The sequence below is a fragment of the Daucus carota genome, chromosome 4 (assembly GCF_001625215.2).
Source record: "Daucus carota subsp. sativus chromosome 4, DH1 v3.0, whole genome shotgun sequence".
Classification (NCBI taxonomy): Eukaryota; Viridiplantae; Streptophyta; class Magnoliopsida; order Apiales; family Apiaceae; genus Daucus; species Daucus carota.
In genome coordinates, this window is record NC_030384.2 from 32,664,852 (window position 1) to 32,685,534 (window position 20,683).

Here is a 20,683-nt window from a genome sequence, read left to right on the forward strand (position 1 = left end):
AAAGTTTCAAAATCTAAGCTTCCTATACCTTTGTAAACGAGTTCCTGTTGGGAAGATGTCAAAAATATGATAAACTCAATTAACATTAAAATTTATCAGAAAAAATTAATTATATATAATAATAATAGTAATAATAATAATAAATATTGAGTTTGATCGATGTATCCAGAGTAACATATAAGAGCAAGTTAATAGTTAAAATGGCTACCTATATTCATTAGCTATAGCGATAACGTATACCAAGAGTATTTGTAACTTTTTGCAATGGACGAATATTTGGAGTGCTCCATATTTTTCCTATCCTCTAGAATGTATCAACTAGATGACACGTAGATGTCAAAAAAATAATACGATTAACGATTTATATCCTTTGAGATGCTCTAATAATCAAACATAATCCACGCAAACTTAAACTAAAAGTTTATTCAAGATCGAAAAGCTTTTAACTAAAAAATTTATACGACAATCTGAATATAAATATGTTTCGAGGAAAAATTCATTCCTCCAATCTGATAAAATTCTTATTTTAAATTTTAACCGACATCATATTGATTGCTTAAAGTTTAGAAATCTATATAAAACTGCGTATTACATTAATTATTATATTAAATACTGTAATAGATATTATTTAAAATAATATAATAATCAATACCATTTTTTTTGACGTATGAAGATCACATATCATTCATTTAATTAATCACTCATATCGAGGTACGTCACTTTAGGAGGGACATTGTCCTTTGTAAAATTACGATATGAAAGAAATATGGATTGCCTTGCTAAGCAATGCGCTACCTATTTGCTGAACGTTTAATAAAATAGAATGAACATTAGCGATTTCTTGCATTAGCTGCTTAAAATCTGAAATAACCAAACCAAACGGGGAAGCAAGTGACAATGAACTGCGAAGAGATTGCACTACTTTCATGCAATCTGTTTCCAGAAGAACTTTATGACATTGCTTCAATTTAGTCCAACTTAACGCTTTCTTAAACGCGATTGCTTCGGCTAGCTCAGCAGAAGTTCTTCCCCGTTGACACACACTGGAGTCTATCAACCTACATGTATAATCACGAGTACTGAACCCATATCCAAAACTATTGTCAGCGTCGAAGAAAACTGCATCCAAATTTATTTTGATTGTTTGCTGATATATATGATTTCGTCCATAACTCCTTGCCATCCATTCTATGTAGACCACTAACAGACAGAACAAATTTTTTTTGCCACAATTCATTGATCAAGAGTAAAATGTGTAGTTCTAACAACCTCGTCAACATGTAAATATGTATCCTGCCAGATCATCATATTCCTAGCTTTTCAAAAACTATAACATCTTAAAAATTTAATAAATTTTAATCAATTATTGTTTTATATAATATAGACAACCCCACAAGAAATTGTCCGATCAGGCTTTGATTTGGATAATGAAGAAATGATAAGTGAAGTAATTATTCTTGTATCATTATTTGTTTGAAAGGGTTGTTATCCGATATTTATTTTTCTCTTTCTATAATATTTCTGATCCCCTTCCTCACCTCGTAACTAAATTATTATCGTCAATCACTCTCATTCGCCGGATCATTGATAATCATCGATGATTATCAGATTTGCGAATATCGATAGTTATCACCATTTTAATGACCGTGATACACAACCAACCAACATCATCATCTATGTATCTCCAGATTTTTAGAAATTTTTCCTAGATATCAAAACTTTTAGATATATGTATACATAGATAAAAAAATTATTCATTTCTTTTCCAAATTTGGATTAAGTGAAAGTAATAATTAGAATTTAATCCTTTCTTTTGTTAATTCCAACGCTACTACTTCATGTAATTATAAATAAAAAAGCTCTTCATTATCGCATCTTCTTTCTTGAATATTATTTCGATTACCATACACAAACCAAGCATCTTTAAGGATACCAACGCTACTACTTCATATAATTATAAATGAAAAGAGCATAATTGATTAGTTGATTAATATAATTTATAAATGGAGTTTTTTTCCTAGAAATACTGTGCAAACTCATATTCAACTTCAATTACATTTGTTAGTACGTGAAGAATAAATACTTGCAACTAATAATGTAATCTCATATGCAATTTTGATCGTATTCTGTTTTTTTTTTTGGAAACATGAATATTTTGCATACATTTTTATTCCTAATAACAAAAATTCTTTTTAAACTAATTAATAAAGTAATTAGACTCCTTACAAAATAATATACTCGATCTCTTAACTGATCCATGATAATGTTTGTTGAAGTATAGATTTTGTTAATTTTTTTCTAAAATACTAAAAAAAACAAGAGCACTCTTTATATTAAAATTTAGCACATAGGTTTAATTTAATATGTGAAGAAACAAGAAAAGGGAATAAATTATCGTATTTATCAATATATAACTGCTAAATGACATTCCCGACGAAATAATTGCTAAATAGTTTGGGGTGCTCCTCTAGCTCTCCTAACTTTGGTTCTCCTGAAGGCAAAAGAATAAAGAGCTTATTGCACTTTGTAACCCCACATTTTGGCTGATTAGCAAATCAGACCCCACACTTTGAAACGTGACAGTTTGTAACCTTAAATTTCATTTAGCTTTCGGTTTGTAACTCTGGTCCACACATCCGTTAAAAACAAAGGTAACAGTGTGTATATTAGTTTCTAACAGCTACCTTACCTCTTGTGACCTCTCAAAATTTTTGTATTATATTTTAAAATTATTTCTGAACACACACAACAATATATATTAAATTACAAATAATTTTTAAAATATGTATTTATTTTAAAATTCTCAAATAAGTTACATAGTTTATTTAAAAACAAATAAATATTCAGATTCTAAATCTATATACGTATTTTAAATTGTTTTACGTCGTTGTGTGTGTTCAGAAATAATTTTCAAATATGATACATAAATTTTGAGGGGTCACGTGGAGTAAAGTAGCTGCTAGAAACTAATATACACACTATTACCTCTCAAACAGTTAATTTTAACGGCTGTTTTTAACGGATGTGTGGGCCAGGGTTACAAACCGAAAGCTAAATTAAACTTAGGGTTAGAAACTGTCACGTTTCAAAATGTGGGGTCTGATTTGCTAATCAGCCAAAGTGTGTGGTTACAAAGTGCAATAAGCTCAAGAATAAATTAAAATTCTCTGACAGCTGACAAATGGGTTTTCATTTTACTATAGCCCAAACCAAATGATAACAAGATTAGAAAGCATGCGGCCCACTTGGTAGTTGGTACTAATAGTATACTAGTATCATCGAAGTAAATGGGCTTTTCATATCAATCAAATAATTACAATTCTGTTCTTTGTTACCTTGCCTGATACATTGTCAGTTAAGAAATCAGTTAGTTATCTGCAGACTGACCACTTTGTATACATGTACTGTATTGTTATTGTTCCTTCAGACATTCATATCCAAACATGATCAGTTAAAAACAGTGGTAACTATGTTTCAACTGCCCCTCTAATTCTGTCGTCCTATGAACACAAATTTGAAACACAGAGTCATCAAGAAATGCAGACAATGAAACAATTACACAAACAAGCCTCACCAGTTCCCCATTTACGGGACGTTGAGATGAACCCGTATACATATTCCCCCAAATCCCACGCCAAACAACCCAGATCTCTCTTACAAAGATTCATCCACTACATCTTTAAGGAACAGAGATTCCTCTTCATTCTTGTCGGCATTCTCATTGCTTCCACTTTCTTTATAATGCAGCCCACTCTTTCTCGTCTCACGCATTCGGATCCTCGTTTCCCAGTTGGTTTGGTGGATCATGAGTCGGTGAGTCGTTTTGGGGAGATTGGGGTGATGTCGGCGGCTGTGGGGAGGGTTCCGGTGGGGATTGGCCGGAAGAGATTGCGGATTGTGGTGACGGGTGGGGCTGGATTTGTGGGGAGTCATTTGGTGGATAAGTTGATTGGGAGAGGTGATGAGGTGATTGTGATTGATAATTTCTTTACTGGGAGGAAGGATAATGTGATGCATCATTTTGGGAATTCGAGGTTTGAGCTTATTAGGCATGATGTCGTCGAGCCGATTTTGTTGGAGGTGGATCAGATCTATCATTTGGCTTGTCCTGCGTCGCCTGTTCATTACAAGTATAACCCTGTCAAGACTATTATATCCTTTTGCTCTGTGTTATTATCTTAATTATGAGTTCTTCGTTTGTTATGTGTATTAGTATGTTCTTATTAGTCTGTCAGGAGTAGAGGTAAGGTCTAATGTATGTGTATGTATTTTCCTCACACATGCCTTGCTTTACGAGCAGGATATAATTTGTATGCTGGTTTGGTTTTTATGTAGTATGATTAGGTTAATTGAGCTGTAGCTAAATTGATTGAATCGCTTGATATCCTTGACTACGATTACAAGACAAATGTGATGGGTACTTTAAACATGTTGGGTCTTGCCAAGAGGATTGGGGCTAGGTTTTTACTTACAAGTACGAGTGAAGTTTATGGTGACCCGCTTGAGCACCCACAAAAGGAGACTTATTGGGGAAATGTGAATCCGATAGGTAAGTTAATTCAACTTTTATGTTACTTGTGTAGATTGCTTGTTTTAAAGATGCTCATAGAATGAGAAGTTTAGGTGTGAGGAGTTGCTATGATGAAGGGAAGCGGACAGCAGAGACCTTGACTATGGATTATCATAGAGGGGCAGATGTTGAGGTAAAAAACTAGACATATTGCTTCAATGTGATGCCTTTTGGAATGTTCAACTATCAAACAAAAATCCAGTACCGAAAATCATACTTTTAGACGTTTTTGATCTATGTCATGCCTTGCCTATGGACAATTGGAATGTTAAATTAATCTACGATTTGATGGTGTTTTACATTCATATTTTTTCAGGCCTCTTTATTACATGCAGTGATTTCAAATACAAATTTTGCTTGTGCATGCATACAACTTGATCACATATAGTGCCTGATTATTATTGGATTGCATATGCGAAATTGAATTATATCAAGGAGTACATATTACATTCTAGCAACTATACAATGTTTTCTACCATGTCTACATTGATGCATACATGGTTCTAGGAAGTGTTTTTTTTTAAAGTAATATCTCTACTTGCACATTTCCAATAGAGCTTGATGATCCCAAGTACATACGTTTAAATGAACATACAAATAATTACAAAATTACCATTAATTTATAGTATGTACTCATATAACTCCTCTAAATACATACTTAGGAGAAATTTTCTCTTTCCAATAGAACCTCATGCTCCTGAGTGCGTACTCACCTAACCTAAATTAGTATAAAGGCTTTCCAATATTAGATGTCTCTTTGTTTCTTTCCTTTTTTTTTTTTGAATCTAGATTTGATTAATAGATCTTGCCGTTTATGCATGATGCATTTAGTAGCTGAAAAAAAAATTTTGTTTCTTCATTTATTAGTATCTCTTGCACTTGGAGTTCTTTATGATACATTTAGTAACTGGTATCATTCCTGGCATATGCAGCCTCTAAGTGCGGGGGGTTGATAAAAATCACATTGCTAAATAGTGTTATTTTTATTAAACTATCAATCTAAGTTCACAATGACTAGTTATAATATTATAAAATATAGAAGCAATTTAGAGTTGGCACACAATTACAAAGAGATAGATAAATTTATTTTTTATTGATGAATTAAAAATTTATAAGTAACAATTATATTTCATTAGAAATAACTTGCCATATTGTACCCTTTTTTGATAGTTATTAGTTCGTTTTTATCAGGGGAGTGGGAAAGAGGATTCGAACACATGACCGTCATAAAAAGGGGAAATTTACACCTTCACTATTGGGTTGGCTCTTGGATCCTTGTATATGTACTCTTAAGAGTGAATGCTCAGAATATATGGCGAATAGTTTAGTTTGTTTTTGCTAAATGTATGGTCTGGTTTTAAGATGACTACAGCATAATAGATGTTCATGACGAATGAAAACATATTATATGTTTAAACATATTTAAATGTAATCTACAAGGTTGTACATAATACGACATACAAATTTACATTTTAGGTATTGATTATAATATTCAGATTGTGTGACCGGATGTATTTACATTTAGCTATTTATATATCTAGAATCACAGTGTAAAATGTATGAACTGAGACGGGTCCAATACATATAATGGTGTTGAGCCAGTAATATATATAAGAAAGTTTTGATTTAGTAGCAGTTCAAACCTGAGGAAAAAAAATTAGCCAACAACAATCTAAAATTAGACGACATAACATGTAAACTATTTGTAGTAATAATACTAAGAAAGTTTAGCTAAAATTATGATAGCTTCTTCGTGGCTAACAACCCTTGCTCAGGTAATTATATGGTGGAAAGGATTGCTTTAAATGACATTATTGGACGGCAAATTTTGAATGAAGAGATTATTTATGCCTGCTAGAATTACTGTGTTGGTTTTAGTATGTGAGCTAGAGTAGAGATTTATTGTTATTGGCAGTAAACATTTCCACCTATTCTATTCTTGAAAGTTTGCTTTACTAAATTGTTACTGTATTTCCAAAATTGAAAGTTGTGAAAGTATAAGAGCATTATGATGCTTTTATTACCTCGAGACGTTTCTATTTTAGCAGGCGAGGGAGATAAAATGTTCCACCTAATTCATTTTTGAAAGTTTTCTTTAGTATAAATTGTTACTGTATCTCCAAATATCAAAGTTAAGAAATCATATAAGAGCATTTTGATGTTGTTATTCCCTAGAGACATAGTTATATAGCAGGTGAAGTTAATATTGTCAAAGTTTTGAGAATCAAAGAGGAAATCAGAATAAAGTTGGATTATCTTTAGTAACTATTTGGATTGACATTTTTATTGAGGTATCATATTTTGAAGGTTGGTATCTAGCCAAAAGATTTCAGGAAAAGTGATGAAACGTTTAGCAAAGATGGTTACTTGGTTTGGTTCCTTACATGAATGTTACAATGTTAATTTAATACTTAATTGTAGAGATAAGATTCTTGTCGTGATTATTAACCATAACCTATTGCTGAAGATTTAGTTTTGAACTGTATGTGTAGAAGCTGTAATGCGTAAACCTTGCACATCAATTGTGCTATTTTCAGGTGCGTATTGCACGGATATTCAATACATATGGTCCTCGCATGTGCCTAGATGATGGTCGTGTTGTCAGCAATTTTGTTGCACAGGTATTCTTTGTTTTCTAGTTATTTGATGCACCTGTCCACAGACTTATTCATATATAAGAATTCTGGCGATATACCTATCTTTTGCAGGCCATTCGCAAGCAGCCATTGACTGTTTATGGAGATGGGAAGCAAACAAGGAGCTTCCAATATGTAGCAGACTTGGTACTCTTTTATTATTTTTATATATTTCTTTTAAACCTTTAATCAACAATTCTGCTAAATACCGCATTATCTTATTAGAAAGAATTGTAGACAATTTACATTAACAACATCTTGTCAACAAATATGCTAGAAAATGCTATTGATTTAGTTTCTCTCCAAGTTACGGACCGTTAATTTAAATCCAACCTACGACTGCTCATTGATGTAATGAATTCAGAAGAAATCTCTAATATCGCATAGAAAACATGTACACGTCTAACGTGGCCATAGATTGTGGGTCCGGACTTTGGACCTACATCCTCTGGTCATACATGAAAATCACTTGAAAAATATACAATTTCCTTTGTGGGGTTTGGACTTTGGACTAGTATCCTTTGGTTATACATGAGAAGTACTTGTATAAAATTTTCTCTGTATACCAAAAGACCATCTTAGAGGCCCCCTAGAATAAATCCTATGCTTTTGAAGTCCTATTCTGCCCAGAGCACTAGAAGAAACCAAATAGCAGCATCTGGTCTAGTGTTATTCACTGCAAATTCAGATGAATATAATTCTGAACTTGTATATAGAAAAAGTGGAAGTTGAAACTTTTCCAAAGAGTGGTATTGGTTATTTAGGCATTATTTAATTATATTAAAAGACTGATGCTGGAGAAAACTTGTAACTTTTCCTTGTCAGGTAAATGGATTGGTGGCACTGATGGAAGGCGAACATGTAGGGCCTTTTAACTTGGGGAATCCTGGCGAGTTCACCATGTTAGAGCTTGCTCAGGTTTGCTTATATAATGATTTTTCTGAATTGGAGATGCGAACCATGCTTCTTTTCTAGTAAGCCCTTTTGGCATTACTAAAAGCTGCTTTGTTGTTGACCACAGGTTGTAAAAGAAGCAATAGATCCCAGTGCAGCCATAGAATTTAGAGAGAACACTGCGGATGATCCTCATAAAAGAAAACCAGATATTAGCAAAGCAAAAGATCTTCTAAACTGGGAACCAAAGGTTCCCTTAAGGGAAGGTCTACCACTTATGGTGTCAGATTTCCAGAATCGCATCCTGAATGAAGAGGAAGGGAAAGGGCAGAAATGAAGATAATTCGGAAATGTGTACGTGTAGAGTGAATATCATTTTTTTTATTCATTTTTAATTTTTTATGATATATATATTGGTATATGTGAGTAGAAACAGTCTTCTTTCCTTAATGGGGTACCAACTGCCCCATTTTGCATACATTTTTTCTTCAAAGTTGTAATGAACAATTTTTTGGAAGTGAATTTTGGAGCAATGTTTATATCCAATTGAAGTCGGACTGCAAAATTACATATATTGATATAATGTGATAAACTTGTTGATTGCAGATGCTTAACTTTGTTAGCATTCATTAATCTAGAATCTGATAGAAATTAATCTGCAAGAACTTAACTATACAGACATTATTGTATTGTGTGGGGCTAAATGAAGGATGTAGAGTATTTATTCATGCACCAGCACCAATACTTCTTATAATGATTCTCATAAAGATGCAACATCTATCTATAGCTAAACAACATTTGGACAAGTGTATATATAATTAAAATGGAAATTTATCTTCAAGAAAGAGTGCAAATCCAAAAATTGAATTACAATAACAAGTTGCAACAGTAAAATAATCACATTTGTTCTATACCCAAGGGGGAGCAACTAAGAAACTATAATCTTCCCTATTACATAGCAAAAATAAATCTGTTCATAAAATAATATATTGTTTCCTCAATGTCTGAAACCAGCAAAATTAAGAGATTATATGTACCATAAATTCTCAAGGATATGCCTGTAAGACTAGGTTCTTCAATCCAGCTTCACTGACGAAAACAGATAATGAACAAACCAGAATGAAGAAAGAAACCCAACAGTGCCAGTTGCAAGCATGATTGCTAGAACCATGAAGAGAGAATAACCCAGGTAAAGAGTTGCTGACACAGGTCCGTTCAGACTCTTGAGATCAAAAACAAGATAGTTGATGGAGTACAAGAAGATATATATTGCAACAGAACCAGACGCAAAGAAAGACTTCCACCACCATTTATAGTCCTCCACACATAGGTGCATGTAGGTTAGAACAAGTGACACTTCGGCACAAACCACCACAAGAAGGATCAATACAACAAAAAGGAACCCAAAAACGTAATACACTCTGCCCATCCAAATACTGGACATGATGAAAAAAAGCTCAATGAAAAGTGTACCAAATGGGAGGGTGCCAGCCCCCAGAACTAGTAGCCAAGATGGATAATTTTGAGCAGGAATTTCCCGGGGGATCTGGTTGGTGCGAACTGGATATTCAATATGAGGTGCCTTGGCCCCAAAATAACCACCAATTAAAGTAAGGGGAACAGAGATGCAGAACCAGAGCAAAATGAGAACTACAAAGAGAGAGAAGGGAATGGCTCCAGTGCTATGACTACCCCATAGTAGGAAATTCAGTGTTGTCAGAATCAAAAAGGCAATACCAGGGAAAAAACATGCAACCCGCCAAGAGACAGAAACCCACCCATTTACATTTCCACAAAAGATTGTCCTCCACAAGCGGACAGCAACGTAACCAGCTGCAATTCCAAGAAACATGTAGAAAAATAGCATACCTGTGAGCAATGTTCCTCGAGATGCAGGGGACATAAATCCAAGGGCTGCAAACAATATTGTCACGACTGCCATTCCAAGAATCTGGACTCCATCCCCAACCATAACACACAACAATGTAGGATTGCTTGGAGCGCGAAAAACATCAGCCACAACAAGTTTCCATCCTGATAGCTCTTCATTCATCTGGGCTTGAGCCTCCTTGTCAAGTTCCTCGTAACGACTCAGATCCCTCCTGACAGTCCTTAAGAAGATCACAAGGACAATACCAGCCAAGAATGTGATCACCATAAGAGAGTTGAGAATGGAAAACCAGTGGACTTTTGCTCCTTCCATCTTCAGATAAGCATCCCATCTAGATGGCCATTTAATATCACTCTCAACAAATGAAACCTCATAGCTAAAGGCTATTGGCTCATTCTCATTAATAGACATTGCCACAGTAGTAGGTTCACACTTTATTCCAGACGGGTACTTACTGTAAGTTTTCAACTTCTTTACCGACTCAACATTGTGCTGGAAACTGCATGGAACCACTTCAAATCCAACAACCATGTAACCGGGGATCCCTGGTCCAGAGTTTCCGACAGTAGGGATCATTTCAGCAGCATCACCAGTCCCCATAACACCAGCGACATTGGTCTCTTCATACTTGTGAATAAGAACAGTAAACTTCAAATGATTGAAAACATAATATTTTTCTTGAACCTTGACCCCAACCGGATATCCAGTCCACCTCAAGTAAAAATTATCTTTCTTGGTATACCGGATAGCAGGCAAATTATCAAGAATCACATTAACTTGATACATTTCATCAATCCTCTTCTTCATGAGACTAAACTCCTCATTCGACAAAGGCTTAGTTTGACATAAAAAAATCTCGGACTCATTGGTGTTCATCTTAAATTTATACGGGGAATTCTCTATCCTATCACCAACCAATAGCTCACCTAAATTTTCAGCACTGTCCTTGACACCTTCCTCGGGCTTACAGAAAGGCAAACTATAATAGCTAAACGGGATCTCAGTCTCAACCGAAGTTATCGAATTCACTTTGACCGATAAGGGATCACCGACAACATACTTGTGAGGGTAACTACCCGGAAGATAAAACCCACGACCCAATTGAGCTACCAAACAGATAAACAATACCCAGATCTTAAATTCATCAGAAAATGCCATCTTAAACCAGTACCCGTAAATTCGTATTAGATCTGAAACGCCCAGTTATAAAACAAGGCAATAAATCAGTTAACCTAAAAACAATAACAAGTTAAATCAAGCATTCTAAAGAAAGACAAGCAGTTTAAAAACAAGTACTAACACATAAAATCAATTCAAATCAGTCATATATCATATAACAACCAGCTAGCACATGCTAATAATTAACAATTGCAATAACAAAGCATGGATTAAGGTACCTCGACTAGTGGAGCATTAGCAGCAGCTCCGTTTCAAGACTAATACAGAAATAATATGAATAGAATTTGACAAGTGATTCGATATTTGAAGAGTTGAAGTTTGATTTGATTGAGACTTTATAAATGAAGTTGCCAAACAGGCCCTACCGTCAGTGTTGTTTTAATGAATCCCTGTTTTTAAATGACCATAAAATAATACTCATGACAACCGCTGCTCTGCTCACATTTTTTGCGTGCTTTACAATTTCTTATTTCACAGAGTAAAATAGATATTTAATTAAAATTTTATTTAGTGTTTTAAAATTTTAAAAGCTTAATTCGTAGCAGTGTTACAAAAATCAGGAATATGATCTATTCGATTGAATTACCGATTCAGAATTAATTGAAATTTAATTAATTGATAGATATTTAATCAAGATTTTATTTAGTGTTTTAAAATATAAAAAGCATAATTTAATAGATGTAATTTAGGCAGACATAAGAGCATCTCCAAGGGACTAAAACCATTAGCTAAATTATCTACATGGCATCTAGTTGGCATCAAGTTGACATCTAGTGGCACTATTTAGATATTATGTAAAAAGTTAAGCACTCCAACCATTAACTCTTAGCAAAAAAATATAGATAACTAAAAATGGGGTTGCTACATTTGTAAAACCTCTAAAGATATTATGTATAATTTTAGATAATATAATTATACATAACACCATTGGAGTGAATCTAGGATCTTTTAGCTATAATTTTAGATGATTATCCATATATCATATTATAGCTAATAATTATACATAACACCCTTGGAGATGCTCTAAAGGCAGTCCGGGTAAATTCGCTTGTAAAATTTGACGGTTGACACGTTGAATTCACTCAAAGGCAAAAGCTAATTCTCCACATTTTGCTTAGAAAGAAAGAAGCGTGTTTCATGAACAACGAATCACGATGATTTAATGTATGAACTCAACATATTATACGTGAACTCCATCTGATCTGGTAAAAAGCTGTTATCAGTTTCAGTTGCCTATTGTAGTACTCCCTCCATTTCAATTTACATGTCCATTTTCAAGAAAATTTTTTATTTCAAATTATTTGTCCACTTCAACCTTCAATGCAAAAACATATTTCCAAAGTCAATTCTACTCCACATATTTCATACTCCCTCTGTTTGGATATAATAGTCGTTTGACTTTTTTGCACACATTTTTAAGAGTATTGACCACACATTTAAAATTATTATTTTTAAAAATTTCTTTTTGTGAATTAAAATATATCACTAATACTTTTATTCACAAAAAGAAAATTTTAAAAATAATAATTTTAGATGTGCGGTCAAAGCTCTTAAATGTGCGTGCAAAAAAGTCAAGAGACTAATATATCCAAACAGAGGGAGTATTTATATTTCCTAAATCAATCTCACTCCACATATTTTGATCATTTAATGCAATTAATTTGTGAACATCCACTTTTCTTAAACTGTGTGATTTTTTTAAAGTGGACATGTAATTTGAAACGGAAGGAGTATTAATTTAACAGAAGACAACTGACATGTAGATTCACATTTTGCATATTTGTAGATCCACCGACGAAGAATTATGTGTCAAATATTATAACATTTTGAATTAATGGTATTAATGAATCCGACGACATAAGGTCCCCAAACCAAGTGCATACAGGTTTTGTCTCTGGTTTTGATGCCATCAAGGTAAATTGTAGTTTTTCTAAATTTTGTCCCGTTAAGTTTCAAATTTAATTTAATTTTAATAATTTGTATCATAATAATTTTACTCAACGGCTGATATTTTAAAGTCATCATCCCGTATAGCTGAAAAGAATATCTTTTAAATAATACATTTCATATGTTAGCAGAATAAAAGGTAGTGGATTTCATGTTTCGGATGTATTCCTCTACACAAGCATTCTCTTTCGATCAAAATAAATGATGAAATCTTAATTTTGACTTATATCAAATAAATAATCTGAATGAAGAGAAAAACGAGCAACAAACATTTATAGAGGAGTTTTGTGACGGAGAAGTCATCGTGGACAATGATAATCTTGGGTGTATAACTCATATGCAAGCAGAGTTTGTAATTATGCAATGCAAGCATAATTAAGATAATAACACAGAGCAAAAGGATTTTGCACGACTACTGTGTTTTGTTTACCGGAACTACAAACTCTGCTTGCATTGCATGATGGCATGCAGTTCTTTCAATAGAGTTCGTGTTCATATGTGTAGAACAAAATGCATTTTTCCTGGAATCTCGCGTTGATTATGCTTCAGGATATATATTAAATGAGTGTTTGTTCTGTTATTTTCGGTTGTGTTTGGTTGGGATGAATGAATTTTAGTAGGAATGGAATAAAGGTGTGAATGGAATGGTGGGAGAATGGAAAGAAGGTTGAATGGAATGATCATTCAAGGCTCTTGTTTGGTTCATTCTTTTAGATGGAATGGAATGAAGCATTCCATTCATTTTAGTTGTTTGGTTAGTCAAAGGAATGGAATGGATTTAATAAAAAAATTTATTTATTTACAAAAAAATTTTATTTTTTTAATTTAAAAATAAACATCATGTGTGAAATAGCAAATTAAATTATAAACGAAATAATATCACCAAGATAATTAAAAAAAAATCCAAAATATTTAGTTGAAAGATAACAAGTTTCTACTGTTATCAAAACATTAAACACTGGCTTTATAGAGTTACCACATACATGGAGTTACCAAATAGTTACCAAATACAGTTGGTGAAATGTGTCAAATGTTAATAAAAAGTGCAGGAAGGACATAAACAAAATATGGTCTCAAATCTCCTTGTTTAGAATAGCATTCACCAAAACAATTTTTTCCGCTGCTGGTGCTTCAAAAAATAGTATCATCAAGTCTTCATCATTGGCTATTCTCTTTGCAACTTGAAGTTTCTGGAGCACTTCGAGTTCTGGAATCTTTGAAAGTTCTTGATTGAGTTGTTTCTTTTTCTCCCGCATATCTTCTTCAGCTGCGATGAGGAGTTTAGTGGAAGCCTCAAACTGATTTGCGAGCCTGTCTGAAGCAGCATAGACAGCCTCTAACAATGCATCTGCATTTCCTCTTTTTCTTTTCTTCATGCTTGTTGACTCGTCAGAATGTGCGACTGGTTGAGCTTCCTGGACTGATAGTTCATCTGCAGCCTCAGTATTAAGTTCTTCCACAACATCAGCAAGATTTTCTGCTAGATTTCCGGTTGCTCTATCTTTTCCAAAGATAGTACAGAGTTCTGTGAACCATGGCATAGCTGTAGTCTGCCATTTAGATGCTCCTGGGTGAACCTGCGATAAAAATTAGATACTAAGATAAAACATAAGAAGTAAGAAAGATGATGACATAGAACTAGATACATGTTCATTAAATTTTGATATTGAGATTAGGTAAAAACTACTGTATAACTAAACACAGTTAATTATCTACATGTCCCAGACATTTGTATGGTGTGGGAAGAACTATTTATAAACAATTATTTGGTCCCAGTAGTCAATGTGCTACCAGAAAAGTTAACCTATAGTCAATATCAGAACTTATCAATATCAGAACTTATGTTTATTTTAAGTTGCCTATTGTCGATATTTATTGTTCATATTACTGTAGGTGTTTAAAAGCAAGTGACCTGGCAATGGATGTATCAAGTACAAAATTATTTAAGATTATCTTATTTGATTGTGTGTAAAACAGAGATGCATCCGAAGGGCTTTATTAAACTTAAATTGTAATATTGTCACAAGTTTAGTTTGCAAGTCAGCTACTTGCCTGATAATGGGTCAGGGCACTAAAAGGCCTCGCAAAAATAGATGTACATGAAAAAAAATCTCCTGCTCCACAAAAAAAAAAATGCATAAATAGAATCCTATTAAGCAGCAAAGCTAACTACAATCTACAAGAATAATGCACAAATGATGTGTGGCTTAAGCAGATAGAGGTTGTTTATCAGAGAAAATGCCAATGGTGGCTACTGGCTACATCAGAAGAAAGAAAAATACAAGAACTCCAAGGCAAGAACTATAGTTTTAAAAAGACAGAAAACAATAGCAAGCACCAGCTAACTTGTATTCTAGTTTTTTTTTTCAAACTCTTATATGCTAGCAATCAAGAAAACAAGTCCAATTATATTATTAAGTATCCCATAACAGCATCTCATTTATAAACTTAAATATGCCCAAGTCTGGAGTAGTTAGGATGTTCTTATATGCTAATTTACCATTAACATTTTACCCATAATTTAATTAATCAAAAGTTCAAAACTGAATCTCTTTGCTATTTAAACAAGCTAAGCTTCCTGTACTTGGTGCATTTAATCTCTTTGCTACAGGACATTAAAAGACTGACCAAGAGCTGAGAGTTTTCGCTCTTCCAGGACAAGAGCGAAGATTAAGAGAAAACAGCTAGACACCGGACTTCAATATGTTTTTCAGTTTTGTATTCTCTGTATCTAGAATTTACAGAAATCACTACCATTCTGTCCAGGCTCCTTTGGATAGCAAATTTAGGACATGGATGAAACAATAATATCGATAATTAAGACAATTGCTTTAACCGCCAAACCTTTTCTATTTATTGTCAAAACAGAGGTATTTAAAGAGTTATATAAATGTGACCAAATAATGCAAGTGCTTCTCTAATATATCACATGACAAAAATCCTGAACTGTTACCTTAAGATATTGAAGCCACACGTCCCTTGGAGCTGTAACAACATGGTTTTCTGAGTTCCATCCAAATCCTGAACTGTTAGCACCATATCGGAGATCATAAACTGCAGTAAAATCCTTTTTTAGTGTCTTAATCCGGGATTCTATGTGAGGCTTTCCCTTCAAACCTGCTTCGGGAAGTTTTGTTTGCAATGAAGTCTCAAGAAAGGTCAAATATCTAGGTTTAAACCCATTGTCAGCTTTAAAATTTCCAGAATTCACAAGCTCAATCAGCGATTCAACTAATTTTTCATCTTCAAAATCTGTCCATTTCCTTTTATTCCTTCCTGCACCTCTTTCTACAACTGATTCAGTTGGCTCCATTTCTTATTATAACCTGTGTAAAAGAACAAACAGAGTTCACAACTTTACATTTCAGATAAATACTATCAATCATGCTGGTATTATAGTCTAACTAGCTGAGATTAGGCTTGTCACCACCATACTCGACTTCCTGTCTAGTCTCTCTTGTAATGGTCTCATACAAAAGATAAACTTCTTGCTACAATATCAGCAAACATGTTACAAGTCCTCTACAATTTTCACTTTCTGGGCATTTCTCGAGAAACCTATAAACTTCATTGACAATTTACACTGAAATACAATAGAAAAGCATGCTGGTATTATATATTTGTTGCAGAAAAAGGTCCATTAAATCAAAGGAAGAGTAAAGAAAACTTCGTCATATATTTGTTGCAGAAAAAAGGAAAGAAATTAGTAAAGAGTTTAGGCACTGCCAGAATGTAACAGAGACTAGACAGGAACTCCAACCATGCTGGTATTATAGAAAAATTTCTTCATATAAATCACAGCACTAACAGTAGATGGACAGAGAGAATAAGAAATCAAACCAGGTAATAATATGTGACTACTGCATATAATAAGAAATCATTTTCAGAACCATAACTAACCAAAAATTAATGCCTCGAAGAACCCCTCCATTCACTATATATTGTTTCAGCTAAATTATCCCTAAATGATGTCCATTCGGGAGTTGTGCCAATGCTTGTGATATTGTCTTCTATCCCCTCATGCTCCATATTTGTCCTCCCTTCTCTTTCAAAGTCGATTTCACATGGATCATAAGTCATTTCATTTCTAATATAATTATGTAAAACACAACAAGCAAGAATTATTCGACTTTGAATTTTCGGAGGGTAGAATGAAGGACTTCTCAAGATTGCCCATCTCTTCTTTAAGACGCCAAAAGAACGCTCAACTACATTTCTAGCCGTCGAGTGTCTCATGTTGAAATACTCTTTAGCACAAGTAGGTTGATGTTCATCGTTCCAATCATTCAAGTGGTACTTTTGTCCTCTATAAGGTGCCAAGAATCCTTCTCCATTAGTATAACCCGCGTCTACTAAATAGTAAGTACCTTCAATTTGGACATATTTTAGTACTTACGTATTATACAAAGCATTTAAAAAAGAACACATTAAAAAACAATTAGATGATTCTTTTTACCCTTTGGGACTTTGAGTCCATTTTTTCTTGACAAAGCATCTTTTAAAACTCTCCCATCAGCCGCGGACCCTTCCCAACCAGTCAATACATAAGAGAACTGTAAATCTGGTGTAACCGCGGCAAGGACATTAGTAGTAATTTCACCCTTCCTGTTTCGATACCTAGCCTTGTCTTCAGCAGCTACATTCATTCTTATATGTGTCCCATCTAGAGCCCCTAGGCAATTCTAATAAACAATAAACATATAATGAGATAATTTTTAACTATTAGATATATTCTAGCATAAATTTTTTCGAATTGTTTGATTGTACCTTAAAGTACTTCCAATTTCCGTCGGTTGAGTCATTTGGAATCGGTTCAGGATGCTTAAATTCTTGTAACCTCAAGACCCCGAGAAGAACCATATGAAAGTGTCGACTAATCGATTCAGTCGACCTTTGAAAAGAGGTGCTTATAACACTCATTTTCTTATGGTGCGCTAATATGTATAGAAAAACGGCAACTTGTTCAACAACATTCATATGCTTACTATCACGTATGTATCCTCGTGATTCAAGTGTATAGCATAATTTATGAAATGCTCCCATGTTCATTCTAAGATTCTTAACACAAATGTCATCACTTTGATTAACTAACCTATCAACATAATTAATTCTTTCCATCTTAAAAATGGAATACCTAGGCCTTAATGCCACCCTTAATCCTAACAACACAATCATTTGAAAAAACCAATGAACTGACCCAATCATTTTTAGCTGCTCCAAATATAAAATAAGTCTCTTCCTTTGAATAGTCTTTCTTCTAGTTAGTGGAAGACGTGCCATACTGCATATGATCAGATTTGATCCTTTGAGGATATTTATCAAACATACAGGTACATAAATATATACAAAATACACACAACTGCAGATATATACAAATCTATACACAGAAGATAAGATAAGCTATGAACACAATTGCATATCAGTTAACAAAAAACTATGAACACAATTACAGATCTGTTACATCTATACACACACATACACACACATTGAGATATAAACACAATCAAATCAAAATTAAAATCGTTAATATTAAACACATATGTATACAAATCAACCATAAACACACAAATAATCAACTATAAACACACAAAATTCAAAAAAAAAAACAAACAAAAACGAGATCGAATGTGTAAGAACAGGCTCGTAATAAGCTATGAACACGCACAAAGCTAAATCTATGAATTAGTTGTTCTTTTTGGATCGATTTCATACCTGTTTGTTCAATAGATTCAAGCTCGAGAATTGATAATCCGAAATGAACGAGCAGAGGCGACGAGAGAGCAACGGGAGGTTTTTTAATTTTTGGACTGAGAAAGGAATGGGCTTGTCCCGGTGTTTTGAGCTGGAATAAAACTTAAGTGGGTCAAACGGAAAGGAATGAGGCTAAGAATGGTCCATTCCATTCTGTTGGAGTAACCAAACAGTCAAAAAAAATTATGGGCTGAATGGACCTTTCCATTCCATCCTAAACTCATTCCTTTCAGCCCAACCAAACAGAAATGAAGAACTGTGTGTTGTATTGAAAGTTAAAAGTGATTTACAGAGATTGATGTACAGCTATATACAAGTAAGCTAACTAATTGACTAACTAATCTTGGGAGGAAATTCTGTTATTTACAGCTGAAATCTCTACCACTAGTTCCACTACTTGACATAAACTCTATACTACCAATATCCTCCCTCAAGCAACTTGGTTGCTTGTTAGGATCAAACAATCCCAACTTGGTCGACAAATGTTGCAACTGAGGAGAAGGCACTGCATGTTTTAGTAAAAATACCAGATAACTGATGAGTAATTGGCAAATATGTGAGCTGAATTAAGCCTTCAAGAACCTTATCCCGTGTGAAGTGACAGTCAACTTCTATGTGCTTTGTACGCTCGTGGAAAACTGGGTTCCATTGGCTATGTAAATTGCAGTTATCACAATGAAGAGTAACAACACATAAATCATTCACCCCTAATTCTTGGAGTAATTTAACAGCCCAACTGACTTCAGATGCTGCAGAAGCCATTGCCCTGTACTCTGCTTCAGAACTGGATTTACAGACTGTTGTTTACTTCTTTGATTTCCAAACAATGGGAGAATTACCAAATATGAGTATATAACCAGTAACAGACCTACGAGTATCTGGCCCAATCTGAATCAGAGTATTCTGTAAAGTCAGTTTGTGTGCTCCCTGTAATAAAATACCTTGCCCTGCAGTACCAAAAACCGTCCAAATTATAACCGTTTAATTTGTTCGTTTTGGATTTTAAACCACTAAAATATAAATTATTATACCTATAAATAATTAACCAATACAATGTATTAGGTACCAAAAGAATAAAAATAAATTTGATTTCGGATACCGAATGCAAAACCCTTCGCTCCTTCATAATTGGATGTGTAATAGATAACAATATATATTATTATATATTTGGGTGGATCGGGTTATATTTGTTGATATACAAAAACATGTTGAACTAGATAATTATTTTTTGGAATTTAAGAAATCAAAACCATTACTAATTCAAACAAATACGAAGACATAAATGTTGATTTGGACGGTTTGGAATGGATGGTTTAGACAATTTAATTTTTGATTTGGACGGTTTGAAATGGATGGTTTAGACAATTTAATTTTTTTTTTCTTATCCCAGTTTCACTAACTAATCCTAAATTTTAATCATAAATCAATATAATTTGACATTTTTTTGAAATTTATTAATTATAAATATGTATGAATATCTACAAACTTCTTATATATTAGGAAAAGGAAAGAAATCCTTCAAAATCTCTCTCGATAAATCACTCAAAGCAGTAAACAATTAATATGTTATGCATTTTCATGATCTTACATAACCGTTATTGTTAGTATCAATTAAAATCGTCCAAAAGTTTTAACGGTTTGATTTGTGCAGTTTGAATTTTAAACTACTAAAGATATTCCATACTCACAGATAATTAATCAACACAAAGTATCACTTATCTAGAATAAAAAAGTTGAAATTTAAATACGAAATGTATGAGCCATCGGTCCTTTATAATCGGATATATGATCTAGTTATAATGACATCATTTTCAT

The 20,683-nt window shown here is 33.5% G+C and overlaps 4 protein-coding genes across 5 annotated transcripts; 1 reads left to right on the forward strand and 3 right to left on the reverse strand.

Annotated features, from left to right (window-relative positions):
* The first annotated feature begins 3,352 nt into the window (after positions 1–3,352).
* LOC108218595 (UDP-glucuronic acid decarboxylase 1) lies at positions 3,353–8,654 on the forward strand. The gene is made up of 7 exons (XM_017391601.2): positions 3,353–4,152; positions 4,402–4,549; positions 4,624–4,703; positions 7,108–7,191; positions 7,279–7,353; positions 8,032–8,124; positions 8,228–8,654. The coding sequence occupies exons 1-7, from the start codon at positions 3,538–3,540 to the stop codon at positions 8,435–8,437; spliced, it is 1,305 nt and encodes a 434-aa protein (XP_017247090.1). The 5' UTR covers positions 3,353–3,537; the 3' UTR covers positions 8,438–8,654.
* A 259-nt stretch (positions 8,655–8,913) lies between these two features.
* On the reverse strand, positions 8,914–11,554 carry LOC108218594 (transmembrane 9 superfamily member 11). 2 transcript variants are annotated; one of them, XM_017391598.2, is made up of 2 exons: positions 11,389–11,554; positions 8,914–11,181 (listed from the first exon to the last, which is right to left on the reverse strand). In XM_017391598.2, exon 2 carries the CDS (start codon positions 11,147–11,149, stop codon positions 9,176–9,178), a length of 1,974 nt encoding a protein of 657 aa, XP_017247087.1. In that variant the 5' UTR covers positions 11,150–11,181; positions 11,389–11,554; the 3' UTR covers positions 8,914–9,175. The 2 variants fall into 2 exon arrangements, with proteins under 2 accessions (XP_017247087.1, XP_017247089.1); XM_017391600.2 differs by having other exon boundaries at positions 8,914–11,223; positions 11,389–11,516.
* Positions 11,555–14,190: 2,636 nt separating this feature from the next.
* Positions 14,191–16,430, reverse strand: LOC135146713 (uncharacterized protein At2g29880-like). Its single transcript, XM_064092172.1, has 2 exons — positions 16,071–16,430; positions 14,191–14,694 (listed from the first exon to the last, which is right to left on the reverse strand). Exons 1-2 carry the CDS (start codon positions 16,428–16,430, stop codon positions 14,191–14,193), a joined length of 864 nt encoding a protein of 287 aa, XP_063948242.1.
* LOC108218596 (protein ALP1-like) lies at positions 14,375–18,518 on the reverse strand. Its single transcript, XM_017391602.2, has 5 exons — positions 17,885–18,518; positions 17,574–17,799; positions 17,018–17,484; positions 16,071–16,443; positions 14,375–14,694 (listed from the first exon to the last, which is right to left on the reverse strand). The coding sequence occupies exons 1-3, from the start codon at positions 18,395–18,397 to the stop codon at positions 17,024–17,026; spliced, it is 1,200 nt and encodes a 399-aa protein (XP_017247091.2). The 5' UTR covers positions 18,398–18,518; the 3' UTR covers positions 14,375–14,694; positions 16,071–16,443; positions 17,018–17,023.
* Between the last annotated feature and the right edge of the window lie 2,165 nt (positions 18,519–20,683).

Coding starts and splice junctions, on each gene's coding strand:
- LOC108218595 (XM_017391601.2), top strand. CDS start 3,538: ATGCAGACAATGAAACAATTACACAAACAAGCCTCACCAGTTCCCCAT. Junction 4,153..4,401: donor ATAACCCTGTCAAGACTATT/ATATCCTTTTGC, acceptor GACTACGATTAC/AAGACAAATGTGATGGGTAC. Junction 8,125..8,227: donor CCATGTTAGAGCTTGCTCAG/GTTTGCTTATAT, acceptor TGTTGACCACAG/GTTGTAAAAGAAGCAATAGA.
- LOC108218594 (XM_017391598.2), bottom strand. CDS start 11,149: ATGGCATTTTCTGATGAATTTAAGATCTGGGTATTGTTTATCTGTTTG.
- LOC135146713 (XM_064092172.1), bottom strand. CDS start 16,430: ATGGAGCCAACTGAATCAGTTGTAGAAAGAGGTGCAGGAAGGAATAAA. Junction 14,695..16,070: donor TGTGGCTTCAATATCTTAAG/GTAACAGTTCAG, acceptor TTTTTATCGCAG/GTTCACCCAGGAGCATCTAA.
- LOC108218596 (XM_017391602.2), bottom strand. CDS start 18,397: ATGGCACGTCTTCCACTAACTAGAAGAAAGACTATTCAAAGGAAGAGA. Junction 17,800..17,884: donor GAAATTGGAAGTACTTTAAG/GTACAATCAAAC, acceptor ATTGTTTATTAG/AATTGCCTAGGGGCTCTAGA. Junction 17,485..17,573: donor TGGACTCAAAGTCCCAAAGG/GTAAAAAGAATC, acceptor TCCAAATTGAAG/GTACTTACTATTTAGTAGAC.